The sequence below is a fragment of the Grammomys surdaster genome, unplaced genomic scaffold, assembly GCF_004785775.1.
Source record: "Grammomys surdaster isolate TR1022 unplaced genomic scaffold, NIH_TR_1.0 126048, whole genome shotgun sequence".
NCBI lineage: Eukaryota > Metazoa > Chordata > Mammalia > Rodentia > Muridae > Grammomys > Grammomys surdaster.
In genome coordinates, this window is record NW_021620860.1 from 2,981,486 (window position 1) to 3,005,625 (window position 24,140).

General features: G+C 43.6%; 1 protein-coding gene across 3 annotated transcripts in view; it reads right to left on the bottom strand.

Annotated features, from left to right (window-relative positions):
* Skap1 (src kinase associated phosphoprotein 1) overlaps positions 1–24,140 on the bottom strand; it is a 295,894-nt gene that overhangs the window by 8,053 nt on the left and 263,701 nt on the right. For all 3 annotated transcript variants that reach the window (XM_028754983.1, XM_028754982.1, XM_028754984.1), the window contains one exon: positions 18,211–18,311. In XM_028754983.1, coding sequence (XP_028610816.1) covers positions 18,211–18,311 — 101 coding nt within the window. The remainder of the gene's footprint in view (positions 1–18,210; positions 18,312–24,140) is intronic.

Consider the following 24,140-nt stretch of genomic DNA (forward strand, 5'->3'; position numbering starts at 1 on the left):
CTTTCTTTCTTTCTTTCTTTCTTTCTTTCTTTCTTTCTTTCTTTCTTTCTTTCTTTCTTAGAGTGACCCTGGTCATAGTGTCTATTCTTAGCTATATAATTGTAACTAAGACAAGTATGAAAGGGTTTATTTTGTATTATACTCCCATATTACAGTCCATGATTGAGAGAAGCCAGAACAGGAATTTAAGGCTGCAACTATGGAGGAATGCTGTTTCCTGGCTCACTGATTGGCTTGCTCATAGCCCATGGCCATCGCCTTTGGATGGCACCCTTAAGGCAGGGCTGGAGAGGTGGATCAGTGGTTAAGAGCACTGGCTACTATTCTAGAGGATCCAGGTCCAATTCCTAGAATCTACATGGTGACTCATGACTGTCCACAACTCTAGTTCCAGGAGATCCAATTCCCCCTTCTGACCTCTGCATGCACCAGGCACCCATTGTGGCACACAGACAAACATGCAGGCAAAGCACTCTTACACATACAAAGCCTATGAAGACAATCTGTCATAGATATGACCACAGACCAACATGATAAATAAAGAAAATTATTAAATTCAGACTCCTGCCCCTCCCCCCCCCAGATAATTGTAGACTACGCCAAGTTCATAGTTAATGCTAAGACAGATACATTTTAGATGCTGGCCCTTGTTGGTTTTGTTTGTTGAGCTCTCTCAGCAGTAAGCACAGAGTGGGTCCAGGGAAATGCATTTTAAGTGAGGCCTTGGTGAAATGATGGGACAGTAAGAATTTACACTCTCAGTTGAACAGACTGCATCTAAAGCAACTCCTAGATACTCCTCCAGTGACTGAGCTGGTTGTGGCAGAAAGAGACCAACTGCCTTTGGAGACAGTGGCCCCAAATGGCTTCCTACCTGCTAAGTCTCAGGTGCCACAGACATGAGACAGGGACTACTGAACTAAGCCTTTAAGGACTTTGTTTCCTTAAAACAAAGTCTCTCTCACGTTTAACTCAAGTTAGCCTCAAACTCATAAGACTATAATATTATATAAATCATATCATATCAATACATCCTATCTATCTATCTATCTATCTATCTATCTATCTATCTATCTATCTATCATTCTATCTATGTATCTATCTATGCACATGTGCCCATGGAAACCAAAAGAGGGTGTTGAATCACTTGGAGCTGGGATTACAAGTAGTTGTAAACTGCCACATGTGGGTGCTGGGAACCAAACTTTGACACCCTGTAAGAATAGCAGACACACTCAACCAGGCCAATGCTTAACAATCTATCCAGCTCCAAGACTGAATTTTGAAAGGTCCTAAAGGGAGCTGAGTGTGATAGCTCATACCTGTAATCCCAGCACTGCAGAGGCTGAAGTAAAGATTATTATTGTTGTGAGTCCAAGGCCACCCTGGGTTACAAAGTGAAACCCTGTTTCAAATAAATAAATAAATAAATAAATAAATAAATAAATATCAAAAGCCAAACTACCACCAACGAAACAAACCTAAAACCATCCCCTCCCCAAATCAAAATACACATACACGTGATCACACCCAACCCAAACTCAATAGAGGCTAGGAACCTTGTGAAGGAACAGGTGAAGTACCTCTCTTTCAAATATGAAGACCTGAGTTCCAATCTTCAGCATCCACATAAATGCCAGGTTGGCACGGCAGCCTGCTTGTAATCCCAGCACATGGGAGGCAGAAGCAGGAGGCCAGCTAGAGCGGTGCAATTGTCACGCTCTGGGCTCAAGGGAGAGACCCTGCCTGCCTCAATGCATAAGGTAGAAATTAATCAAGAAAGATACCCAGAGCCGGCTGTGGTGATGCACACCTTTAGTCCCAGCATTCGGGAAGCAGAGGGAGATGGAGCTTTGTGAGTTCAAGGCCAGCCTGGTGGAACACAGCCAAGGCTATCCAGAGAGACCCTGCTCAAAATACAAAGAAACAAACCAAACCAAACCAAAAAAAAAAAAAAAACCAAAAAACAAAAAACCACACAGAGATGAAGAAAGACACTTAATATCTACTTCAGGCCTCTACACGTATGCACACATACACACTTGCATGTGCATCTGAATATATCCATGTGAACATTTACACACCCCCATATACAGGCAAAAAGAAAAAAACCCAAACAACAACAACAACATCTTATATAACTAAATGAGTCTGTCTACCACTCTTTGTACTATTCCTCATTTCTTCTTCCCGCCAGGTGACCTCATTCTATAGTGTGTCTACATATGAGACACACTCAGGATTCCCCAGTCTGTGTCAGACAGGACATTTCAAAGCTCAGCTCAATGCAAGTGACGTCATGGTCCATTTTCCCATGCTGAAGTTAGGCCAGTTTCTGCCTTTAGTTTGTTTTTCAGTCCGAACTGCATCTCCATCCCTTCTGTCTTAGGTTTGCTCGTAGAGCTGCCCCATGTGCGCCAAGCTGCAGGAATGTCTCCATCTGCATGGCCGTGACCCTCTGACTTCCTCTCTCACAGCAACTCAGAAGAACTAGCCTTAGTTCGCTTGCTTTCTCAGAGGTGGAGGGTGAGCAAGACGTTGCTGGGCTGTCTTCTGACCAAAGCCAACTCCCTCAAGTTAAGTTTTTGTCAGTGAGGTATGCATGGCTTCCCATAAAGCACTGGGTCTACAGGGATTAGCTGAGGGAGACTCCTTTGGCTGTGATGTCAGGAGTAGGGACCGAGCCTTGGAAATGAATTCTCTGCCAACTCATAGAGGGTGCCCACTGGACGCAGATGAGGCTCAGCAGGGCACCTGCCAAGGCCAGGCTCCCAGTCAGGTTGCTCTTGCTCGAGGGGAGTGCTGACCTGCCGACCACAGATGTAGTAGCCTCAGCACAGGGGTGAGAACAGAAATAAATGGGTTGAGAGCAGCTCTCTGCCCTTCCAAACAAAAGAGCCAGCAGAAGAGTGAAGAGGATAGCATAGTCTCAGAGACCATATGTGTCCCGCTGTGGAAGCCTGGGAGCTTAATCAAAGCACCTACAGGTCCTGGGATCTGACTGTCTTTTCCAGATTTCATCCCCTGGCTGGATACCGAAAAAGGGCTGCAGGGCTGCTTTTAAAGCATGAATGGAAATTTCTAGCCTTCTCTCCCACTACCACCCCCCATGCATTGCTCCAGCCCAGTCTGAACACCACGAGGTATTTTAAAATAATTTCTACTTTGATGAATTGCTGGGGAGTCCACAATTGCTCATAATCAAAGGGAGAAAAATGCAAATGAGATCCGGCCGAGAACTATCACCACCAAACGTTTATTTCACTGCACAGTGCCAAAAAGAATTAAAACAACATTAAACTCACAGCAATCATGTTTAAGCCCTCGTTTCCAAGTGCCAAATTGCACCACTCTGGATCATACAGATGTTCGTTAATTATGCTAATTTTTATTAAACTATTAAAATGGAGAGAATACTGGCTCAGCCAGGCAGACCCTAGCTCTGAATGAACTCTGCTACTGTCTAGAGGTGCTAATTTACTGCTTTTTTATTAAGTTGCTGATTCTTGGGTTTTAGTTTTTAGGCTCGAACTGAACTGAATTTCTGGGATCAATGTTTTTCTCCATAAAATCTGAACTTCTCTTGCCCCAGCTGTTTGGAAAAAAAAATTGAAAGAGTGCTTTGAGGCTCCCAGGAGACCTGCAGTCTTCTTCAATGCAGGAGTGTCTCTACCTTCAAACTAGGGTGCACACCCATAAATGTGTACAGCATTGGAGCATCCTAACTATACATGTTCTCCACTCGTGACTCTGTATACTGTGAAGGCTAAAGGGGAGACTTTAATGGTCTCCGTGGTACAGAATTACTACCTGAATACGTTCTAGATAAAAAAGCAAGACCAACCCCCCCCAAAACCAAAACAAACAAATAAACCAAGAGCCCGCAACAAAACCCTTCACACGTCTTACTTCGAATCACATCTTCTTCATCTGGAAGAAATAAGTCTGACATGTTGCTTTTTTCCACTTATGATCAAACATCTGTGTCTTTCAACTTGAACCTTGTCAAATCTCCTTGAACCCCTTCCACTCCCAGTGAAGAGATTTTGAAATGCAAGTTGGTGTTTGGACTCCATTATCAGGATAGAGGAACGACTGGCTTGGGTGAATGGCAGGTTGAGTGAACCTGAGATGGACACAGTGCTCACTGGCACCCACAATCAGAAGGGTTTATGGGGAATGGCACACAGCCCTAAAAGGATTTATGCTGCTGATCACAATCAACAAGGAGAAACAAAAACAAAAACAAAAACACCCAACCCACCAAACCTACCATAAAAAGAACAGCCGTTTGATTCTATAAACAAAAAGCAGTCTGGTCATCAACAACAGGCACGTCACACAGCTGGACTCTGCCTCCAGTGGCTTCCTATCGCTGTTTATGGTTTCAAGACTATCATAGGCCTCCTCGGTGTTCCTCCTGTCACAGGGCCCTGAGCCCCTGTGTGGTGCTGTAAATACCCTGTCAGTAGGTGTCAAGGGATATCAGGGGGAAAACCAGCAGGCGCCTATCATAAGCCTTAAAAGAGATTAAATACCCCTACCCCATGATTGCTACATTTTAATTTCTCTCCTCCCTGCTGGCTCCTATTTGTATAAGCTCTTCCATGGCTCCCCTGGAGTAGCACAGACATGACCTGGAATGACCATCCTGTCTTGGGATGAGAATTCAATTTCTAGGCTCAGTGAATCCTAGGCTGTTCCAACAGAAGGAACTCACAACTCACAGCTCTTAAGGCTTCAAGTCTTACACTGGAATCTGTCAACCCTTAACCTCTCTATGGATGGATTGGAAAGACTTTTTGAATTCTCAAAATTGGCATAAAATTTTGTGTGGATGTATATGTGGGTTCCATGCCTGGAGTCTTCACTAGATCCTCAAAGGGTTTATGAGCCCTCCCCAGTTTACAGACTAGCACCCTAGAGGAAAAGACAGTGGCCTAGGTCTGGACTTTGTCCTAGTATAGACATCTACTACTTTATTGAACAAAATAGAATTAACACAACCAAGAATCCTGGTTCCTCGCTTGCCGGGTTTTCTAGGTTTTTCCCTGTATCCTGCATCTTGTCCCTTCCTGATCACATGTGCCTGTCCCAGGGACCAGCATTTACACTTGGTCTTCATAGACTCTCATAGCTTTCAGTGGCATCTGGAGCAAGTCTCTGACGAGCTTAGTTCCATTGAGAAAGCTCTGTTATGGGGGCCTTGGGTGAGGAGAAACATTCCTCTTTCACATCAAAATGGTCTCTAAGCTTCTGTGCAACGAGAGTCCCTGAAACCTTTCAGACTTTTACTCTCTAACCGTCAAAGTTCACTGTATCAGTGTTGTAAGAGCCTCCCCCTTGAAGAGGACAATCAATCACCTCGAACACAAAAGATCAATAAGTGCTTGATATATATATATGGGAAAAGCCAATCAATCATGGATGTATTGGTTTATGATTGCTTATTTCTCCTAATAGAATTTATTTACCATATATTATCATTAGGAAAGATGTGAAATTTGAATTCCTAAGCAGAGTAGATTGTATAACCCAAGATCAACACACACACACACACACACACACACTCTGGACTACAAATTCTGAACTCCTAAAATTCAGCTTTGGGAATTTTCTTTGAGATAGCCTAAGCTTTAAGGGAATGTGGGGCGTAGGGGTGGGGGGTTTAGCTCAGCAAATTCCCATCTGCTGGAAGCAGAAAGCTGGGAAGAAGAATTTGTTTACCAAAGACAGACATACCAATTTTTCAGCACAAACCATTCTGTGAGGAGATTTTTCCTGAAGGGATAAGGAGATGGTTGGCTGGTTAGCCGGTGGTTTTGTGACACTGGAAAGAATGGGAGCCCAGCACTTCGCTAAAACCTTGAGTCGTTTGGCGGCTTCTCCAGGCTATTTTACACTGTGGTTAAGGTTCTTGGCAATCATTTTCTCTTTTTCCATTATTCAGAATTTTGGTCTATAGATCATAACACAAATGAGTCATTAAATTTGCTCCAATTGAGCCAGTTTTATTTATTGTTACGTTTCAGGGAACTTGCTATCCTGATGATTGATGGACCGGCTTGTCTGAGGAGATAGGTGTTATAAAAAAAAAAAAAAGGGAGCGTTGGAAGGTGGGTCAGCAAAAGCAGTTGGGGGCTCACAAGGACAAGTCTATAAAGCCCAGGCCAGCTTAAGAACTGAGTGCTCTGGGGGGGATGGTGTGATCCATATGGACGGCTTGGGAGTACCTGAGCGAGAGGGAGCATTCAACCTTAAGTGGGAAGCTCACGTCCTGAAGAGGGTGGGAGTGAACACATGACGGTGCAGTCAAGGCCAGGGAGGTGTGTAGGGTCTGTGCACGCCAGATGCTCTTGGTGATGGAAATATGTGTGAAAAGCTGTGTGCGTACAAGCAGAGGCGACAGAGAAATCACGGAGGGAGGGGTAAAGTGAAGCAGGTTTGTAGAGAGAGACAGGAAGGTAGCAGACAACGTACACTTCACCTACAGAAGAAAGGGGGAAAGGCAAGGTAAACATTTACAGACGGGAGGAAACAAGGTGCCGGGTGCAGAATTCAGGAACAATAGAGGCAGCCCCATTTCAGAGCTGATAGAATTGTGATACCATGTGAGACGGGCATATTAATATGTATTCTATAAACTGTGCAGCTCCCAGCTCCACCACTCTGTTTTGCTCTGACCGCAGTACCAGCCTCAGGCACCGCAACACAATTTGGAAACAATGTGACGGAAATGTTTAATCTGCTCGGCCCATCTGTGCTGCGTATTTCTCCAGATCTCCCTGAGAGAGGCGCCTTGAATCTCCACATTGCCTTTAATATTCTCCTAAATCACCTCCCCACTGCACTTCAAGGGCCATTGCTACAATATCACAGGTTCATCTAAAGTGCAATGGGGAGGGGGGTCGGGAGGGAGGCGCAGGCTGGGAGATTTTTTATTTTAAAATAATTTCCAGAGATCGTCTTTTCTGCTTCCTTAAAAAAAAAAAATAGAAGAAGAAAAGTTATTCTATTGTTGCCGTAAGGTTATTGAGGTTGTTTGGTGCAAAACAGGGTAGGACAGAGTGGAATCAATCTCCAAAGAATTATATTTATTAATCTCCATTCTCTCAGTAGAGCGTGGGAGGGGTGAGCAGCTGCTGGCCTTCTCATCTCTGTTTTGCACCTTGCTAGGGTGAGGTGCTCATTAGGGGCTGTGGCTCTCCGTTCTCATGGCACTGAATTTGGCTTGGTAGTTCTCAGGGCTGCTGCTTTGCAACAAACAAAGCAGTATACATTTAATCTCTGTCCAATGTGCCCTCATCAGAAAAGGACACTTTATATTTTTAATTTGGGCATAAATCCTTAGGTTTTCTCTCCTTTAACTGCAGATACTAAGTGTTGGATTGCTGCTGCATTTCCACACCCGATTTTGCCAAATTCAGCTATTTGGGGGCTAAGAATGTGGGTTTGGAGAAAGAGGGGACAAGTCACTGTGTTTTAGACCCCAGATGAATGGGAGAGAGTTGCACATCACCAAGAAAATTAGGATTCCTTTTGCTTTGTGAATTAAAGAAATGAATAATTTAATCCTCAAGATTGTTCCGGCGAGGGAAAGGCGAGCGTCCCAGTTGCGGGGGCCCTACAGCCTGTCGGTGTGTTACATCATCTGCACACATAGGCGTTTCCATGACAACAGCTTATAGCTTCATTTCCTGGATCCCTCTAGGGGGTGTCACAGCCAGATCCACCTGCTTTTCACCCTACCCTCGGTGGGGTCATGGTAAGGTCGCCAGAATAAATGAACGCGGGTACTAATGATCTGTTTACTGCTGTTTATGCTTGGTGTGTGTCAGGGGCATGCACATTTAGAGAGCTCATTATGGCTGCAATTAGAATGCACCATCGCTAGATATTTAACTCCTTTTTCTTTTAAATTAGCATTTTAATAACATTCTTTGAGCAGAGAAACAAAATGACCATTTTTCACGGACAAACTTCTAGCTGTAGGTGCAACTTTAATGGCAAAGTTGCGAAGGGGAAAGAAGGGAGAGAGGGGGGGAAAAGGCCATTTTTACTACTTTCACCCCTCCTCCCTACCAAAAGGATATTTTTATTTGCTTTCTAACACACTCAATTTCCTAAATTTGTTTTGAATCCAATTATTTTGGGTGGTTTAAAGTACCGTGTTCTTGTTGGACGGAAATTAGCAGCGATTGAAATTAACTTTTTATGTGACCTGTGAAAGGGGCTAAAATAATTACAAGTGTAGACGAAATTCTCCTTGCAGGAGACCCTAGCTGTAGGACTGTGCTCTGAGACCAGTCTCAGAGTATCTGAATATCTTCATATTGCAACCACAAGGACTTTTTTTTTTTCTTTAAGAAGGTGACTGCCATGATTGTTTCTGTTACTGTCTTTAGGATTATCATACAGAGTGACAAACACGCCATTATAAGCAGGATAAATAAGAATCAGATAGAAAGACAACAATAGCTGGTATGAATTACCATTTTAAAAAGGTCAGATGGCGGGAGCCTCCAAGAGCAGGAGAGTTGGAGAAGACATGAAGCAATACAGACAGAGACAGACTTGGTCAGGGTATTCTGGAGGCGTAGCTTTTTAGGGACCAGCCAACATCTTCTCTAGGTGTTTACAGATGCTCTGTTTGTGTAAAGTGCAGTGAAAAATAACAATTTGAATGTTTCGATTATCTTTCCCGGTCCCTTCCATTTTCATTATTTATTTCCTATAAATCGGGACCTTGCTGAACATAATTCTGCAGACAAGGAGGTGGAGGGGACAGCTGATGTGAACGTGGAGATAGATGGTGGGCGCGTGCAAGACAGATGCTATGCGTTTATGAAAAGGGAAGGCGTCTGCCGTGAGCATCCACAAGGTAGAGCAGGCGAGCATGGACACATTTACGGATGGAAAAGGTGTAAGGAAGACGGTGGGAACCGGCACAGAGAGCCTACCCTCCTGGAATCCACGTCCAAGTTCTGCCTAAGATGTCCCACGCTTGCTGTGGCTCCCGTGAACCTCAGGAACCTTTCCATGACAACAGACAGGATTTCACAGCCTGAAGACTTGAGAGGTCAATAGTTGAAAAGCAAGAGTTAGGAAGAGAGCTCTTTATCCACAGCAAAACAATCCCAGAAGCGACCCCCTACACCACACACACACACACACACACACACACACACACACACACACCACAGAAGAAAAAAAAAGATGCAGCAGGAAAAAAAAAAGAACCTTTCTAAAAATGTAAGTTTAAAATGTTTATGCTCTCGACTCAGCCTAGTTGCACCTTAGGATCTGCCATTTCATAAACAAAATACTGATGGCACAGGCTATCATTTGGTGATAGCTACCCCAGGACATATCTAGATGCACTTCTGTTATTTTAATTAAATACTGCATTATGGTTTGTGACAACTCCATAGCTACGGCGTAAATGAATTCCGAATTAAAGTGTTACTTAGGCATCCAGTAATTTTTGTTTCAGTTCTCAGTTTTACAAAGCAAATAGCTATAAAATCAAGATGTTCATTCATTTACAGATGGGGAAGGATTGTTGTTGCTGTTTTTTTTTTCTCCCTTAATCCTCATGCACGAAAAGAATCTGGCTCAAAACACTTTCAGCTTATGAGCCACATCACAAAGAAAAACACATCCTCTCTACTAGAATGTGAAATGCTGAATATTAATTGCTGGTATTATGCTTATCTTTGCAGTCAAGTCCTGTCTTTTAACAATTATCCCGATGGGCTGCAGTCCTGAACTATCAAGACAGTCTTCTCCTTTGTTAGGAAACTATTTGGTTTCATTTTCTTGAAAAAGAAATGACAAAGTTCATAAAAGCTCCGTGGAAGTTTCTGGATTTGGAACTCCTCCCAAACACAGTGAATTAGTAAGGACAGAGAAACTCCTATGCCTTTATGCAAAAAAAAAAATGCATCTCTAAATAAAAAAAAATCTTTTAATTTAAGTTTATTACCATCTCCTAAATGAACTGGAAGTATAATTTGATATCCCCATTTGTTATAGTTTAAACATTGCTTAATGAGTAAATTATGATAAAAGTTTGGAATTTTCTCATTTATCAGTTCAGAGTCTCACTCAAGATATAGTAGGGCAAAAGGATTCTTTTTTGGCGGGGGGCTCAAATCTGAGGATTTAATTGTCATTAATATGTCCTGTCACATGAAAAATTTTAAAATAGCAAGTTTTCTGAAGACATCGTCTATTATTTCTGGTCGGAGAATCAATACAACCTCTTAATCAGTATTAAATATCGTACGTCCGTGGATGTCAGCAACTTTTTGCCTTCTGTATTCTCATGGTCACCCCGACCTCCCATAATAAATCTTCCAAGTTCGACAGAAATTACTGCTCTGTATGTTTGCAACGAGACTATAATGTGCTTCAGTATTTTGCAAGTTTGGTTGGAGTGCTGAATCCGTACGAGATCAAGAAACCCTAGCAAGAGAGGCTGAGGAGGCTGAGCGCCTTCTGAGAACATAATTACACAGAAACAAAGCTTTTGCGACTCCTTTTAAATAGGGCCCATCACTGAAATGTCATCTAGCCTCTCTGGCAGATTAGCGAGGAGTTTGTTACTAAATCTCTGTCTATTAGACGTGTAGCTGACTCTGGAGGAGCTGCTTGTTACAGGACCGGTGGCAGGAAATGGAGGGAATGTCACAGTTAAAGACACAAATTTTCCCTGTAATATATTCGAATGGAAACCTCTGAATCCAATACTACATGGGCATATCTAATAAATTCACAATATTTCAGTCTCAACAGCCTTCGCCGGTTAGTTTTAAAGATTTATGTGGTAAAAAATTACTCGGTGATGAATATGGTTTACTCTGTGCAGTATTGGAGGTGTAAGGAATTAAACTACCGTCTTTAACAGTGAATTTATTATTACCTCTGTCAAAAGACGAAGCCTTTAACAGCATTTGTTATAAATTCACTGCAAAATAAATGGCTGCCTTTTTTTTTTTTTATGCTGGAGTTTGTAAAGCATTGGGTGAGTCTGAGCATTAACCTAACCCCTTCATGGCTTATGTGGTTCTGTGTAAACATCTGGTGTGGGACTTTCTACCTGACTCTGGTGTGTGTGTGTGTGTGTGTGTGTGTGTGTGTTTTGAAAGTGAAGGACAACAGTTTCGAAATAAGGAGATTAAAGAGAAAAAAAATGCAGTTTTATTCTCTTTCTCTCTTAAAGGCTTTTTATAATAAAGAGCCGGGATTCAATGGGACAGGGTTGTCCTGCAGTCGGGCCCCTTGCTCGCAGGCTTATGTGCATGCATATGCACACACACAAACACCCTCTCCCTTTTGTCCTCTCTTGGAATGGGTATCCCCTCATTTATAAAAATTACCTGGAAGGAATGAGGCTGCCAGGGTTTGTTCTAGACGATTGGTTCCTGTCTGGGGGAAAGGAATGGCCTCTACTGAATTTGACCGGTGTATGACCGTTGCCTTCCAGCTGACCCCAAATCCTATTCGAAACCTCCTAACTCCTGCCTCCCATAGGGATTATTAATGAGAGAAAATACCACCACCATCATCATCTTCGTCATCACAGCACGGTGTTGACCTGCTTGTTAACATGAAATGGGGTGGCGGGGACACCTTCTGCGTTTCCCCATACCATTATAAATAAGAAAAGATATTCTCCGATAGTCTACCCCTGCCTACCCCTTTGGTTAGGTCAGAGGTGAATACTAGTTCTTTGACAGGCATTGATCAGTTTCATCATACTGTTTGGGCAGTCTGTGCCCCAGGCCTGTATTGCCCCACTTACGACTCCCAAATTACCTCCCAAATAACCTTAGCCCATCCCCCACTCAGTCAAGCAGAGGGTAAGACGCCTGAGGAAGTCCTAAATGGACACTAGATGTCACCAAACACCTCTTTTCCCTCAGAGCCCTGAAATTAAAAATAAATAAATAAATAAATAAATCCTTCCTTTAAAGCAATTGAAGGGATTAACTTAGCAGTTTTTATGAGTGGTCTTGTCACGTTCAACTAAACACACCTAAAAGAGGAAGTATCACTGCATGTTCTCTCTCTCTCTTTCTCTCTCTCTCAGATAATATGCAGATTTTTATAGAAAGGAAGGAAGGGCCCAAAGGGAAGAGAAAAGTCTAATTTCTTAAGTAGTCCTTTGAGAAGGTAAGGGGGGAAAAACCCTGGGTTTTTAAAATCCCAGTATAACAGGCATTATGTTAACATAGCCCAGGTGTGCCCCGCCAGGCCCTGCTGCATTCAGGTGGCTGGAGCCAGAAACAGCTGTTCCATCCCAGGTGACAAAATGAATCTATCCTCCTTCATATAAAGTCCATCTACCCACATGAGGTGCCTCATGATAAACTGTTTCCACCAGCTAAGAAGTCAGCCCAAAGACTGGCATGGTGGAGCCATGGAAAGACCTTCCTGTCCTGGTTAAGCCATCACATAAGTGTCAACCCTAAAGAATGCCCAATTTGTTATTCTGATGCTGATCTCCAAGCAAATAAGACCCTGGATGAGGCCTTAGAGGTCTCTGACATCCATTGGTGCAGGACACAACACAGGCTCAGGAGATGTAGCCTTCTGGCTCAGTTTACCTAAACACATGGGGTAACAGGTATGTGGTTCTTCTTTCCAATTAACTGAGATTCTCTCTCTCTCTTTTTTTTTTTTTTTTTTTTTGAGACAGTCTCAATATATGGCCCTGGCTAGCCCAGAACTTGCTATGTACCCCAGGCTGCTTCCTACTCAATGGAGATCTGCCTGCTTCTGCCTCAGCACGCAGGGATTAAAGGCACGTGGCTCACATCCTATAAAGTTTCTCCTTTTTTATTTGGTGGACCGCTCATGCTACTGCCATAGATTACTTCTGTACCTGGAGGCTGATTTTTTCCCCCCGATGGCCCCATTCAGTTATGTGGTATCTCAGACAGCAGAAGCACCTATGTTATTTAGAGGGAATATTTTCTAGGGGAAAACCTTACTGGCTGAAAGTCAGGTCACTTCCCTGAAAAGAAACTTGTGACTTCTCTTATCCAAACAGAGGCATCTTACCTATCCTTTGAGAGGCCATAGAGTTGCTGGATTCCAGAGGGGCCTTGCAGTCCTCAGATACAAGGAGCTAAGCCAGGGCACGGTGTCCTCGCACCGTGAGTGATTCAACACCTGCCCTGTCGTGCACGGTGTTCAAACAGAATGGATTTTTGGAGTACACCTGTTGTTGAGCCCCTGCCAGGTACTGATGGCCACTAACCCCCAAATCACTTTCCCCCCTGCTGTTGATGCTTGGAATGTCAGACAGGACCGAGCGGCAGCCGGTGTGTATTTCAAACACAGCAGATGGATTTTTATATTAGCTCCTATTTCATGTTCAGGCAGAGCGACCGGCACACTAAAACCACACAGCCTCAGTGCCGCCGAGTTTGCTTCTGTGAGATTAATTCTGTGAAATTAATTGGGACAAGATTGAAAAGGAAATTAAAAATGCAGTTGAGTGAACAGGCCTCTCAAACACCTTTTCCCCCACTCTGTTCAAACTTGAATTCTGCGGTGGTCGCCGGCATCGTGGGAAGTAATTTACGAGAGGCAGGCTCTCAGGAGTGATCCGTTACGTATGAGGAGACCTGCACCAGCGCCACAATCTGGAGCCACTGAAAAGCGCTAAACACCCTGCTGTGGCTTGAGCTGTGTCCTGGCTCCTCCAGGGGGAGGAAGGGAGGCTCTTACCAGAAAAAGCCGCTCAGAAATCTCTGGGCCCAAAAGGAGTTGCAGGAGCATCCGCTGGATGTTTACATCTGCTTCGTTATTAAAATCTCTCTCTAATATGTTTTAAGATCCAAATTAGAAGTCAGCTAGTTAAGTGGGCATGAGGCTGCTTGGGCCGAGGAATGTTAGGATGTGCTGAGGGGCGGTTGGCAGGCGGGAGGGCTCTCTGCTGGCTGTGTCCTTGTTACTGCTCCTGAGATGGGTACACCGCTCAAGCCTCTTCTAGAAAGAGGTTTGGAGACTTTTCTGGTGTCAGTGATGATGTTTCTAAACCACAAAGACACAGTGGATTTCCACGTAGGCCTCCCTCTTCACTGGGTAGTGAGTGTTCTTACCTACGTGAGAGAACTTTGTGTCTCAACCGATGGAGTGTCTGAGGAGTTCTTGGTGTATGGACCATTTTTCTCAGAAAAAATAAATAAATTTATTTATTTATGTGTGTGTGTGTGTTTGTGCACGTGCGCACGTGTGTGCCAACATTCTAGCATGTGGAGCTCAGGGACAACTTCTGGGAGTTGGTTCTTTCTTTCTGCCATGTGGGTCCCAGGGATGGAACTCAAGGGGCAGGCTTGGTGGCTGGCGTCTTCACCCATGGAGCCATCTTACTGGCCCTCATTTTGCTTTACTATATCAATGATTTATTGAAATCACAAGGAAGTGCCCAGCACACAGGGCTGCTTTAGTGTAGAGTTAGTGGATGGGAAAGAAGGATGTAGAAGTTTATTACTGAAGGGCTGCGTTCACCTTCACACACATTCTCTGATCACCGCCCTCTGAGCGGAAACTATCCTAATTCTTACAGAGAAGGACATTAAAGCTGAGAAAGTTTTAGTGACTTTTTTCAAGGTTACACAGGTAACCTACTTGGGAACAGGACAGGTGGGGGGCTGTTTGGATAACTAGGAAGTGCATCTATCTATCTATCTATCTATCTATCTATCTATCTATCTATCTATCTATAGATCATGTACCATATATATAATGTAACATACATATCGTGTGTGTGTGTGTGTGTGTGTGTGTGTGTGTATTACAGGGCTGGAGATGGGTCAATGGTTAAGAGCACTGCCTACCATTCCAGAGGATCCAGTTTCAATTCCCAACACCCACATGGTGACTCACAACCATCTGTAACTCCAGTCCCAGGGGGTCCAAGGCCCTCTTCTGGCCTCTGAGGGCACAGACATATGTACAGCCAAAATACCAATACATGTTAAATAAAACAAGCAAGCAAGCAAGCAAACAAACAAACAAGCAAACATCCCCAATCCCAGCAGGGACAACAGGAGTCCAGGGTTAAAAGCTGACATCTTCCCCTTTCTATCTGCTCATCTCACTTCCCTGCCTTGAATCTCCTTTTTTGTTTTCTGAGACAGGGTCTCTTTATTATGTATCCTTGGCTGTCCAGGAACTCAAAATGTAGACCAGGCTGGCCCTCAAATCACAGAGATCCTCACGCCTCTGCCTCCTGAGAGTCACCACACTTAGCAGAGTGTTTCCTTAATAAAGAGCTAAGGATTTAACTTGGTAGTAGAGTATCCAGGGCCTAGCATGCATAAGGCCCTGGATTTGATCCTTAGCACTCTAAGTTTTACTTTGAGAGGGGTAAACCAGTTGTACCTATGGGGGTGAAGACAAAACAGGTGGCGGTTGGGATACTTGTGGTTCAAATGGAGCAAGCTGCGAGCGAGGGCTGTGTGGGTCTCTCGAGGACCTTTGCAACATCAAGCTCACCGTGTTTAGAATGGAAGTATCTAGGGTGGGAGGGACAACAACTCCCTCATTTTATAGGTGAGGAAACAAGTCCACGGAGTTGAGCTGTACAGCTGTGCTGTGTGTCCCACAGGGAGACACTCTACAGGCTTCTAGACAGAGGCCTTCCTTGCTCAGCCAAGGGGCTACTGGCCTTCGGAGGGAAGAACTACACTCCAGAAACCATTCTCTTGGACTAAACTCAGTGTGCATCAGTTTGTTCTCTTGCTCCAGGTTCGAGAGTCAGGCTCATTCCAGCAAAGAAAGCCAGCTGGGGCTGAGGTAGGATGAACCTGAGAGATAATTCCAGACAGCAGGGAGTGGCTGAACATCTAAATGGTATCAGAATCTCCTTTTCTATCTGTACGAATTGGTTCATTTGTGGGTTTTTTTTTTTTTTTTTGAGACAAGTAAATAGGAAGGGAGGTCTTTTAAGGCACCTTTTTGTCCAAGGGCTCTGATGGAGTTAGATAATAGACTCATGGTAAATCCAATCCCAGATGCTCCCCAAGCTGATGTGAAACAGAATGAAGCTTGCAAAAGGAACGTTCCTTGAACTACAACCTTCTCATTTCCTCCTCTGATTTGCAGGGATTAGCAATATGAGAAGGGAGTCACCTGGTATAGTTTAGGGGGCAGAAATACTGATAGACTTAGAACCTTCCGGAACAGTGGAGAAAGAAGCTGATAGAATTAAGGCAGCGAGGCATTTTCCCTGAATTAAACTCTGATGCATTAGCATGTAGTCATGGAGGAGGGGAACAGAAGTTGAGTTTTAAAAGAGCAGTCTAACGTTCTTAGGCATCTCATAGAAATACCACAGCCATGGTAACCACACACCACTCTATATTGTGGGACAGGTCACTGCACAGCCCCTTAGATCTAACTGGAGGGAAGGGACCCCCAGTGAGAAGCCATTAACAAAGGCAAAAGACATGTAAAACAAACAAAATAATCATGACAGAGAGAAGGCCAGCCGCCAGTCTGGCTCTGCAGTCCCCCTCCTGCTGCAGGCACCTCTAGACAATGTAAACAGTTAATTTGTTCACCTGCAGGCTCTGGGCAAACAGAGGCCTGGTCACACCTGAGTGGATAACTCGATTACCCCGTAATGCCAGCACGGTAATGTACACAAATTCTATTACACGGCAAACCTTGCTTTCGGGCATTTGAAATACCAATCGGGCCAGTGTCCACTCCCTTCTTTGCTTCCAATTTATTCTTGGTGTATTGGAGCTGCACCGAAATTGTGGAAGGGTGGTGCTGAGTTAGAGTCACAGGAGAAATCACTAGAACATCATGATCTCATCCAGCAGGGCCTACAAAGCCCTTAACGTCCTGCAAAGGGCTAGGTCTGAATTTAGTTATTGTTTAAAGGGACCTGATTCATTGGAATCTCTGGAAGACATCTGGAGTCAGACTTGGTCTGTTTCTTTTTTTTTTATTACATTTTATTTCATTGCTTTACATTTTATATTTTAATTACATTTTATTTATTTATTAAATTTTCATTCACTAATTTACTCTGTGTGTGTGCACCACAATGCACATGTGGAAGTCAGAGGACAACTTTCAGGAGTCGGTCCTCTCCTTCCACATCGTCTCTGGGACTGAACTCAGGTCTTTAGTCTTAGCAGCAAGTACCTTCACCTACTGAGCCATTTCGTCTGCCCCTTGGTCTTTTGTAAAGGAGCTCACAGCGTATGTCAAGCACAGACCCTTGGTATAAGTAGTACCAGTCATAGAATAAGAGAAACAGCAAATGTGATGTTCATAGCACAGTGGGTCTCTTCTTCCCCTCCATGGCGTTCATGTACTCAACAATTAAAGAGCAAATTATGCCTATTTCAAAACTGTATTTGTAGATATTGACGGGCTGCATAGAGAACGGCCTCTGTGATAAATTCTCTTAGGAAAATAAAACAGGTTGTCTTAGTCTGGCTGTATAATATGTGTGGCCTTTTTTGTTGGTTTGTTTACAGGATGATGATGAAGAATTCCCTCAAACTGTAGCCTGTGACTCCAGAAAATTCTTTTATGATAGGCAGGCAATAATCTATCCCTTAAAAAAAAAAAGCCCTGTTGCTTTACTGTCAACAATAGCATGTGTTAGCTGAGTCGAGGGCTGGCTTATGCTTGAAGAAGAGAATAAAGTTAGCTGGCCTTCGTGCAATTGAATTTGGGAGGTTGGCCTTATCAGCACCGGCTCAAACCAATTGAGCTAACAGGTTCTGACTCCTCCTCCCATAGGTAATTATGTTATCATCTCATTTATCTAGAAATGAAATAAAAATCTAGTTTACCTAGTTAGAATGTTTTCAATAGTATTATATGGTAATAAATTATGTACATAGTGTGACCTTTGTATATCGTAAGTTCTCAGAAAACATCAAATTTTGACTGGCATAATTTTAGTATTATATCTACTTCATTATATATATATTTAAATTTGCTTTAGTGTACCTTTAAATGTGAAAAAATGATTCCTGGGCTTAAATTTTTAATTAAAAAAATTCCCAAACAATTATACATTAAGGGGGATTTTGATCTGTGTAAGGAAAGCCATGTAATATACAGAGTGAGAGGTCTAATAACATGGGATTATTCTGGTTACGTTGAGTATACTAACAGGAGTGAAAACATAGCTTTGGACCCAAGCCCTATATTCTACATCTTTACCTTGCTCAGAATTCGGATGAGGTCACCCCGTTGGAAGGACAGTTCATCTGGCTGGTCACCATGGCAATCCCATAGGCCCTGGTAATAATCGGCATAGTCCACTGATCAAAGAGAAGAGAAAGCAAAGATAAAAGGAATCAGTTTGGCTGCAAATGGAAACCGAGGTTCTGATACAGCCTCCAGGAAACTTAAGATTCAGGGGGCCCCAGAAGACAAACATTCAGAGCAAAGGACTATGGGAGGACGAGACTGTTAACTCACATGAAATATTTACAGATCACCCCTAGTAGGAATGCTACTCAACAATATGGTAATAGATCTATTTATTAATAGAAGAAAAACCAGGCACATAATTTCTCAGTTGGGTTGCAAACAAGCAGCACAAAGATGTTTCCCACTAGATTTCTTGATCCAGGGCATCCAAACACCAGAGTGCATCTCTTCTTTATGCATCTGAAGGAACAGATCCTTCTGCCTGTCTATGAGAGAGGCTGAGTCAGCCAACATTCTTCTACGACGTCATGCCTCACATTTTGGCCTCCCTCCTCTGTTACCCAGGAGCTTCATCCCAGGTACTGTATGAGATAGTTACCAATAAATACTGAAACGAATAGCCCCGTCTTTAAGTGGAGCCATGGGGGTGTCTCATCCATTACAACTAAATTCTGGGTGGGCTGGGCTGGCCCTTTTCCAGCATCTCATTTGTAGACCCTGAACATGTCTGCCAAGATTTATCTGCAAGCCCCTGGGGAACAGAAACCAAGCTGATCTGCATTAAAAATGAAAGCAACTGAAGACACCAAACCAAGCTTTAGACAACACAGGAGAGATTTACAGGGCTCCTCAGCCAGACTAGATGGCAGTGATGCCACAGGACAGCCATCGATTCTTAACAATGAAGAATTCGTATTGATCCTCTTCTACCCGGAAAGGTTAAACACCATTGTACACAGTGGGTGAACATGTGGGGGTTTGAATGGCAGGAGAGCTAATGCCCACTGGACCAGGGATACTTGGAGTTTCTTAGAATCCTCCATACTAGACCTATGAGCCAAGCACCTGGCAAAAGTGAAATCTGATTGATGGGACTCAGGAGTCCTGAGATGTAGTTGAGAATCTGTGTGATTTTTAGCTAGGAGGCTGATGCAGGAGGATCATGGATTCCAAGCCAGCCTGGATTACACTGTGACACCCTGTCTTGAAATATGGAACAAAAAAATTTGGTGATTTCTAGGGACTCTGTCTCATCAATTCCTACTTGGTCTGAATTTGTTTGGATTCTCTCGTGAACACCCACAATTCTAAGGCTGTTTTTGACAGCAACAGATGGGGTGCAAATGGTCAGTGAGGCACCACAGAGGACCTGGCTGTACTTGCTCCCTCCCCAGTTTGTTCCTAACTTATGAATAATTCAAATAACAGAGGCACAGTGGAACAGATCCCTGTACGTCTTTGTAAAAGACTCTTATTAGGCATCTTAAAGTGCCAAAAAGCAGAGGAGAGACTGGCTCGTTTGGGTAAGAGCAGCTTGCAAACAGAAATAAAAATGTCAACCATAGAGACCTGGGTGTGTTTTCTTTACACAGAGACTTGTCTGTCTCTGCAGCAGACAATAGAGGGCAGCATACAAAGTAACTGCCACAGAAACCGGCTGCCATCGACTGAAGAACACATTGGGAAGAAAAATATATTGGGAGAAGAAACGCTAACTGTTGAAAAGAGAACGCATATATTTTGGGGGGACATCATTGCATGAAATGATAGAGAAATATCAACCTTAAAAAGTGATGGTGGTTTCCCCAGAGGCTATGTTATACATTCTCAGTTGTAAGGGAGTTTATAAATCATCCCGAGACTTTGGCTAGGTCTAAAAATGAGAAGCCACTTGACATCGATATTCTTTGTGAATTTGTAGATGGCAGAGGAAAAAAAATTGTTTTATAAAAAACAGATTTCAAAACCCCAATTTGGCTATTTATGAAAGGTAGGAAGACTGGCAGAGCAGCCTTGGCATTCTCTGACTTAGTGCATAGTCATTTTGAGTTTTTTTTTTTTTTTTTTTGTGGTTTTTCGAGACAGGGTTTCTCTGTGTAGTCCTGGCTGTCTTGGAACTCACTCTGTAGACCAGGCTAGCCTCGAACTCTTGAACTCAGAAATCTGCCTGCCTCTGCCTCCCAAGTGCTGGGATTAAAGGCGTGCGCCACCACCGCCTGGCCACTTTGAATTTCTGATCCCCACAGTGTGCTTGGGTGTGAGACAGCTCCTAAGGTACCTTTTGGATAAATATGAGATTCCTGCCACACCTTGATAATGGTGGAGGAGACCACGTGGGGAAAGACCTAAGCTAAAGATACATTACAAACCAGACTCAGTGCTCCACACCTATAATTCCAGCAATCAGAAGGTTCAGGCTCATGATTGCTTTGAGTTTGAGGCCAACTGCACTACAAGGTAAGTTCAAGACTAGCCTGGGCTATGTGGTGAGAGAGACTTTGTCTCAAAAAACATGGAGCCGGGGTGCAGGGAGACAGGCAGACAAGAAGATAGGGAGATATCAACTATAGACCTGAGCTTTCTAAGACACAGAAAAAGAATACAGACAAAGAATACAGAAAGGCCTTCGGAGTTTGGGAACCCAGGAGACAGCCCAGGCCACACTTAAGGACCATGACAAACAGCTCTGAGCAGTTAAGCAGAATGATAAGGCTAAAACTGGGGAACACAGTCAACCTGCTGCCCACAGAGAATTTTTGTATTAAGGAGACCAACGGGGGAGTCATTCTTTAGCTGGATAAGATTGGACCCAGATGGTACAAGGTCCTTGTTTAACTTATGAGAGTCATATTTATGCATATGTGTACAGGAAACTTCATGAATCCATTCCTTGGCATCCATCAGGCCTGTGCATAACAATTAACTAAACACCAGGGACTGTGCTAGATACCGGGGATTCCGAACCGGTCATATGCAGTCCCTGCTCTCAAGGCTACCCTCTAGTTAGGGAGGTGCTGTGGACCAGAGTTATTATACCAGTATTCAGGACTGAGGAGGTTGAGGAAACTTAGTAGAGAGTCTTAGTGCTCAGGGGAGGATTCTTTGAAGTTTCAGCTGTCTGCATAAGCCTGAGCTGCCGGGCATCACAGAGAGATCTTAAAGTTGGGAGGAGGAGAGACTGAGCAATACTTCATTCCTGAAGCTTGGCCTTAGGAAGGGCCTGGAGGTCTGGAGGCCTGCACCGTGAGTTTCAGCTGTGCCCTAAACCAGGCTTGCTCATCTTCAGACAGGAGGACAAGGGCAGATACTGTTCCCATAGGGCAGTGAAAGGAGTTAGGAGCCCGAGAGCAAGGTTTTCTCTGTGGACTAGATTTTGGCTCAGTTAGGTTTCCACCACACTGGCAACAGCCTGAGTCAGAAATGATGCAATCTTCTGACCAGTTAATTAATTCAAAACATCCTCATTCTCATTTTGAGGACATTATTCCATCTAATTATTTTTTTCCTAGTCTGTCCATTTGGAATGAAAGACAAAAGAACGAACGCTTAATGCCAGCATTTCTCAACGTCTCTCAAAAAAAAAAAAGTAACTCTACACTAAATAAAGCCTGGTAATTCAAAAGCAAAAGCTCTAATATATTCAGCATAAAACAGACAGAGGACCTAGAGCAATAATGACAACACTAATAACTAAAACAGTTATAACAATTAACAACAATTACAATGATAGGAAGCTAATGGCTATGATCACTGCATTTAAATTGCAAGCAGAGCTGAGAAGGAGTGTTTCTAGAGGAAATGGGGGTGGGGTGGGGTGGGAGTAGGAGTGTCTTATTCTTTCTAATCCTATGTGAGAGGAACCAAAGCTTCGAGCGAGCAAAGTATCACAAAGACGAGCAACTGACAAGAGTTGTTTTTCCCTCTTCCAGGTGGTCACTAGAAATCCTATGTCATTCCACACCAGGTTCTTTGTGACCAGGATAGGCATTTTTCCTTTTAAGAAGTCCAGCCTGGTGTTACTGGTGACAGAGTCAATGGAGGCACCTAGTAAAAGGACCAGGATACCTATTTAGCTTTCCTTGTCTTCAGGGACAACAGAAGATGACTGTTCTCCCAGAGCTTAGTTGTTACGGGGCATTGGGTAGCTTCAGAGTTCGAGCTGTAACCGGGGAGAGGAGGCTGAAGAAGGTCAATGTGCTGTTTACATTTTCTTGATGAGTAAAGGGGCCGGGTCAATGAGGTTTGGCATTAGGCACAGCTGTTTAAATTGGGGACACCAGACAAAGCCTTGAAAACAAACCTACCACAGTAGGGCCCAGTGAGAGTTGGACCAACTCTGTAAACAGTGGTTTGGAATGCTCTAGTCTAAGCCAAGTCAGGAGAGGCCGCCATGGTAAGTACACTCAAAGCAGATACCCACTGCCACTTTATTAACAGTTTCAGAAATATGAAGAAACTTGCCAGGTTCCACTCACTGTGACATCAGAGCAGGAAGAATATTTTTTGCTCATTTTCCATACCATTTGCTTATGTTCAAGCCCATTTCATCTTGAGTTATGAAATTACTATGCCCCTTAATTTTGTAAGTATGATTTATGAATGGAGAACAATCACAGGTCGTGATTCTCACCTCATCAGTTCCTTTTATTGGGTTAAAATGTTAGCGGGTGACGCTCAACTCAGGGTTGGTCCTGGAAAAACAGAGGACAAGAGCTACAGGAGCCTGTGTTTTCCATTTGGTTTGGTATAAGAGTTTTCTATCGGCGGGCACCACAGTGGGCCAGCAGAGGGTCTCCAGGATGGAAAGCCTATGAAAGACCGCTCTTCCGCTCTCCTAACATGACTCGATGTTTGTAAGACCAAGCCTGGTTTGCTCACAGAGACAGACAGAGACAGAGAAACGAACAGAGACACACAGAGAGACAGAGAAAGACACACACAGAGACAAACAGAAGGACAGAGAGACACAGATAAAGACACAGAGAGAGACACAAGAGAGAGACAGAGACACACAAAGCCACACAGAGACAGAGAAACGAACAGAGACACACAGAGAGACACACAGAGAAAAACAAATAGAGACACACAGAGAGACACACAGACAGACAGGACAGAGAGACACACAGAGACAAAGACAGAGAGAGACACACACATAGAGACAGAGACACACACAGAGATAGAGAGACAGATACACAAAAAGGGACAGACACAGATAAACAGAAACACAGAGACAGAAAGAGACATAGAGAAAAACACAGAGAGACAGAGAGTGGGGGTGGGAAGGAAGATCTATTCCAAGACCTTTGGCTAGCAACTTTATGTGTCTAAGGATGACTTGTCTCTATGGCATGGCACACCCAAGCAAAGGAAAATTTTATACCAACAGCTCACAGTGAGTCTTGCTTTGGGCTACCCAGAAGTTTCTCGCAGCAAAGCAGGAAAATATGATCTCACCATAAAGACCTTCAGTGTTAGATCCACTGTGGGACTGCCAAACTGGAATTTAGAGAGAATCTGAGGTGTTGAAGAGTCACTCATTAAAGTAACCATGTTACTAACAGTCACGCTGTAAAGCGAGCTCTTTATAGATTGGACAATCAATACTACAAGGCTGTGATAGATTTTCTAGGTAACAGAATAAAATAAAAGAAATTGCATCTTACAGGGTCATTAACACTCAATAAGGATAAACTGAATTCTGTTCCTCTCTCCCTCTTCGGATAAGATCTGGAGGTGGGCTTGAAAAATGTTGGCAGTTCTGTCAGAGAAAGTGCAGCATCAAGTGACAGGGTCTAGAGAAGAGTCCTAGATGCATCAGCCACAGCACCTTGGGAGGAAAGGCAGCCAGGACAGGCCTTTCCCTTGCAAACACATAACACCTGAGAAAAATGAAAAGACACGCAAATGTACATTGCTTTTCTATGACCTAAGAATTT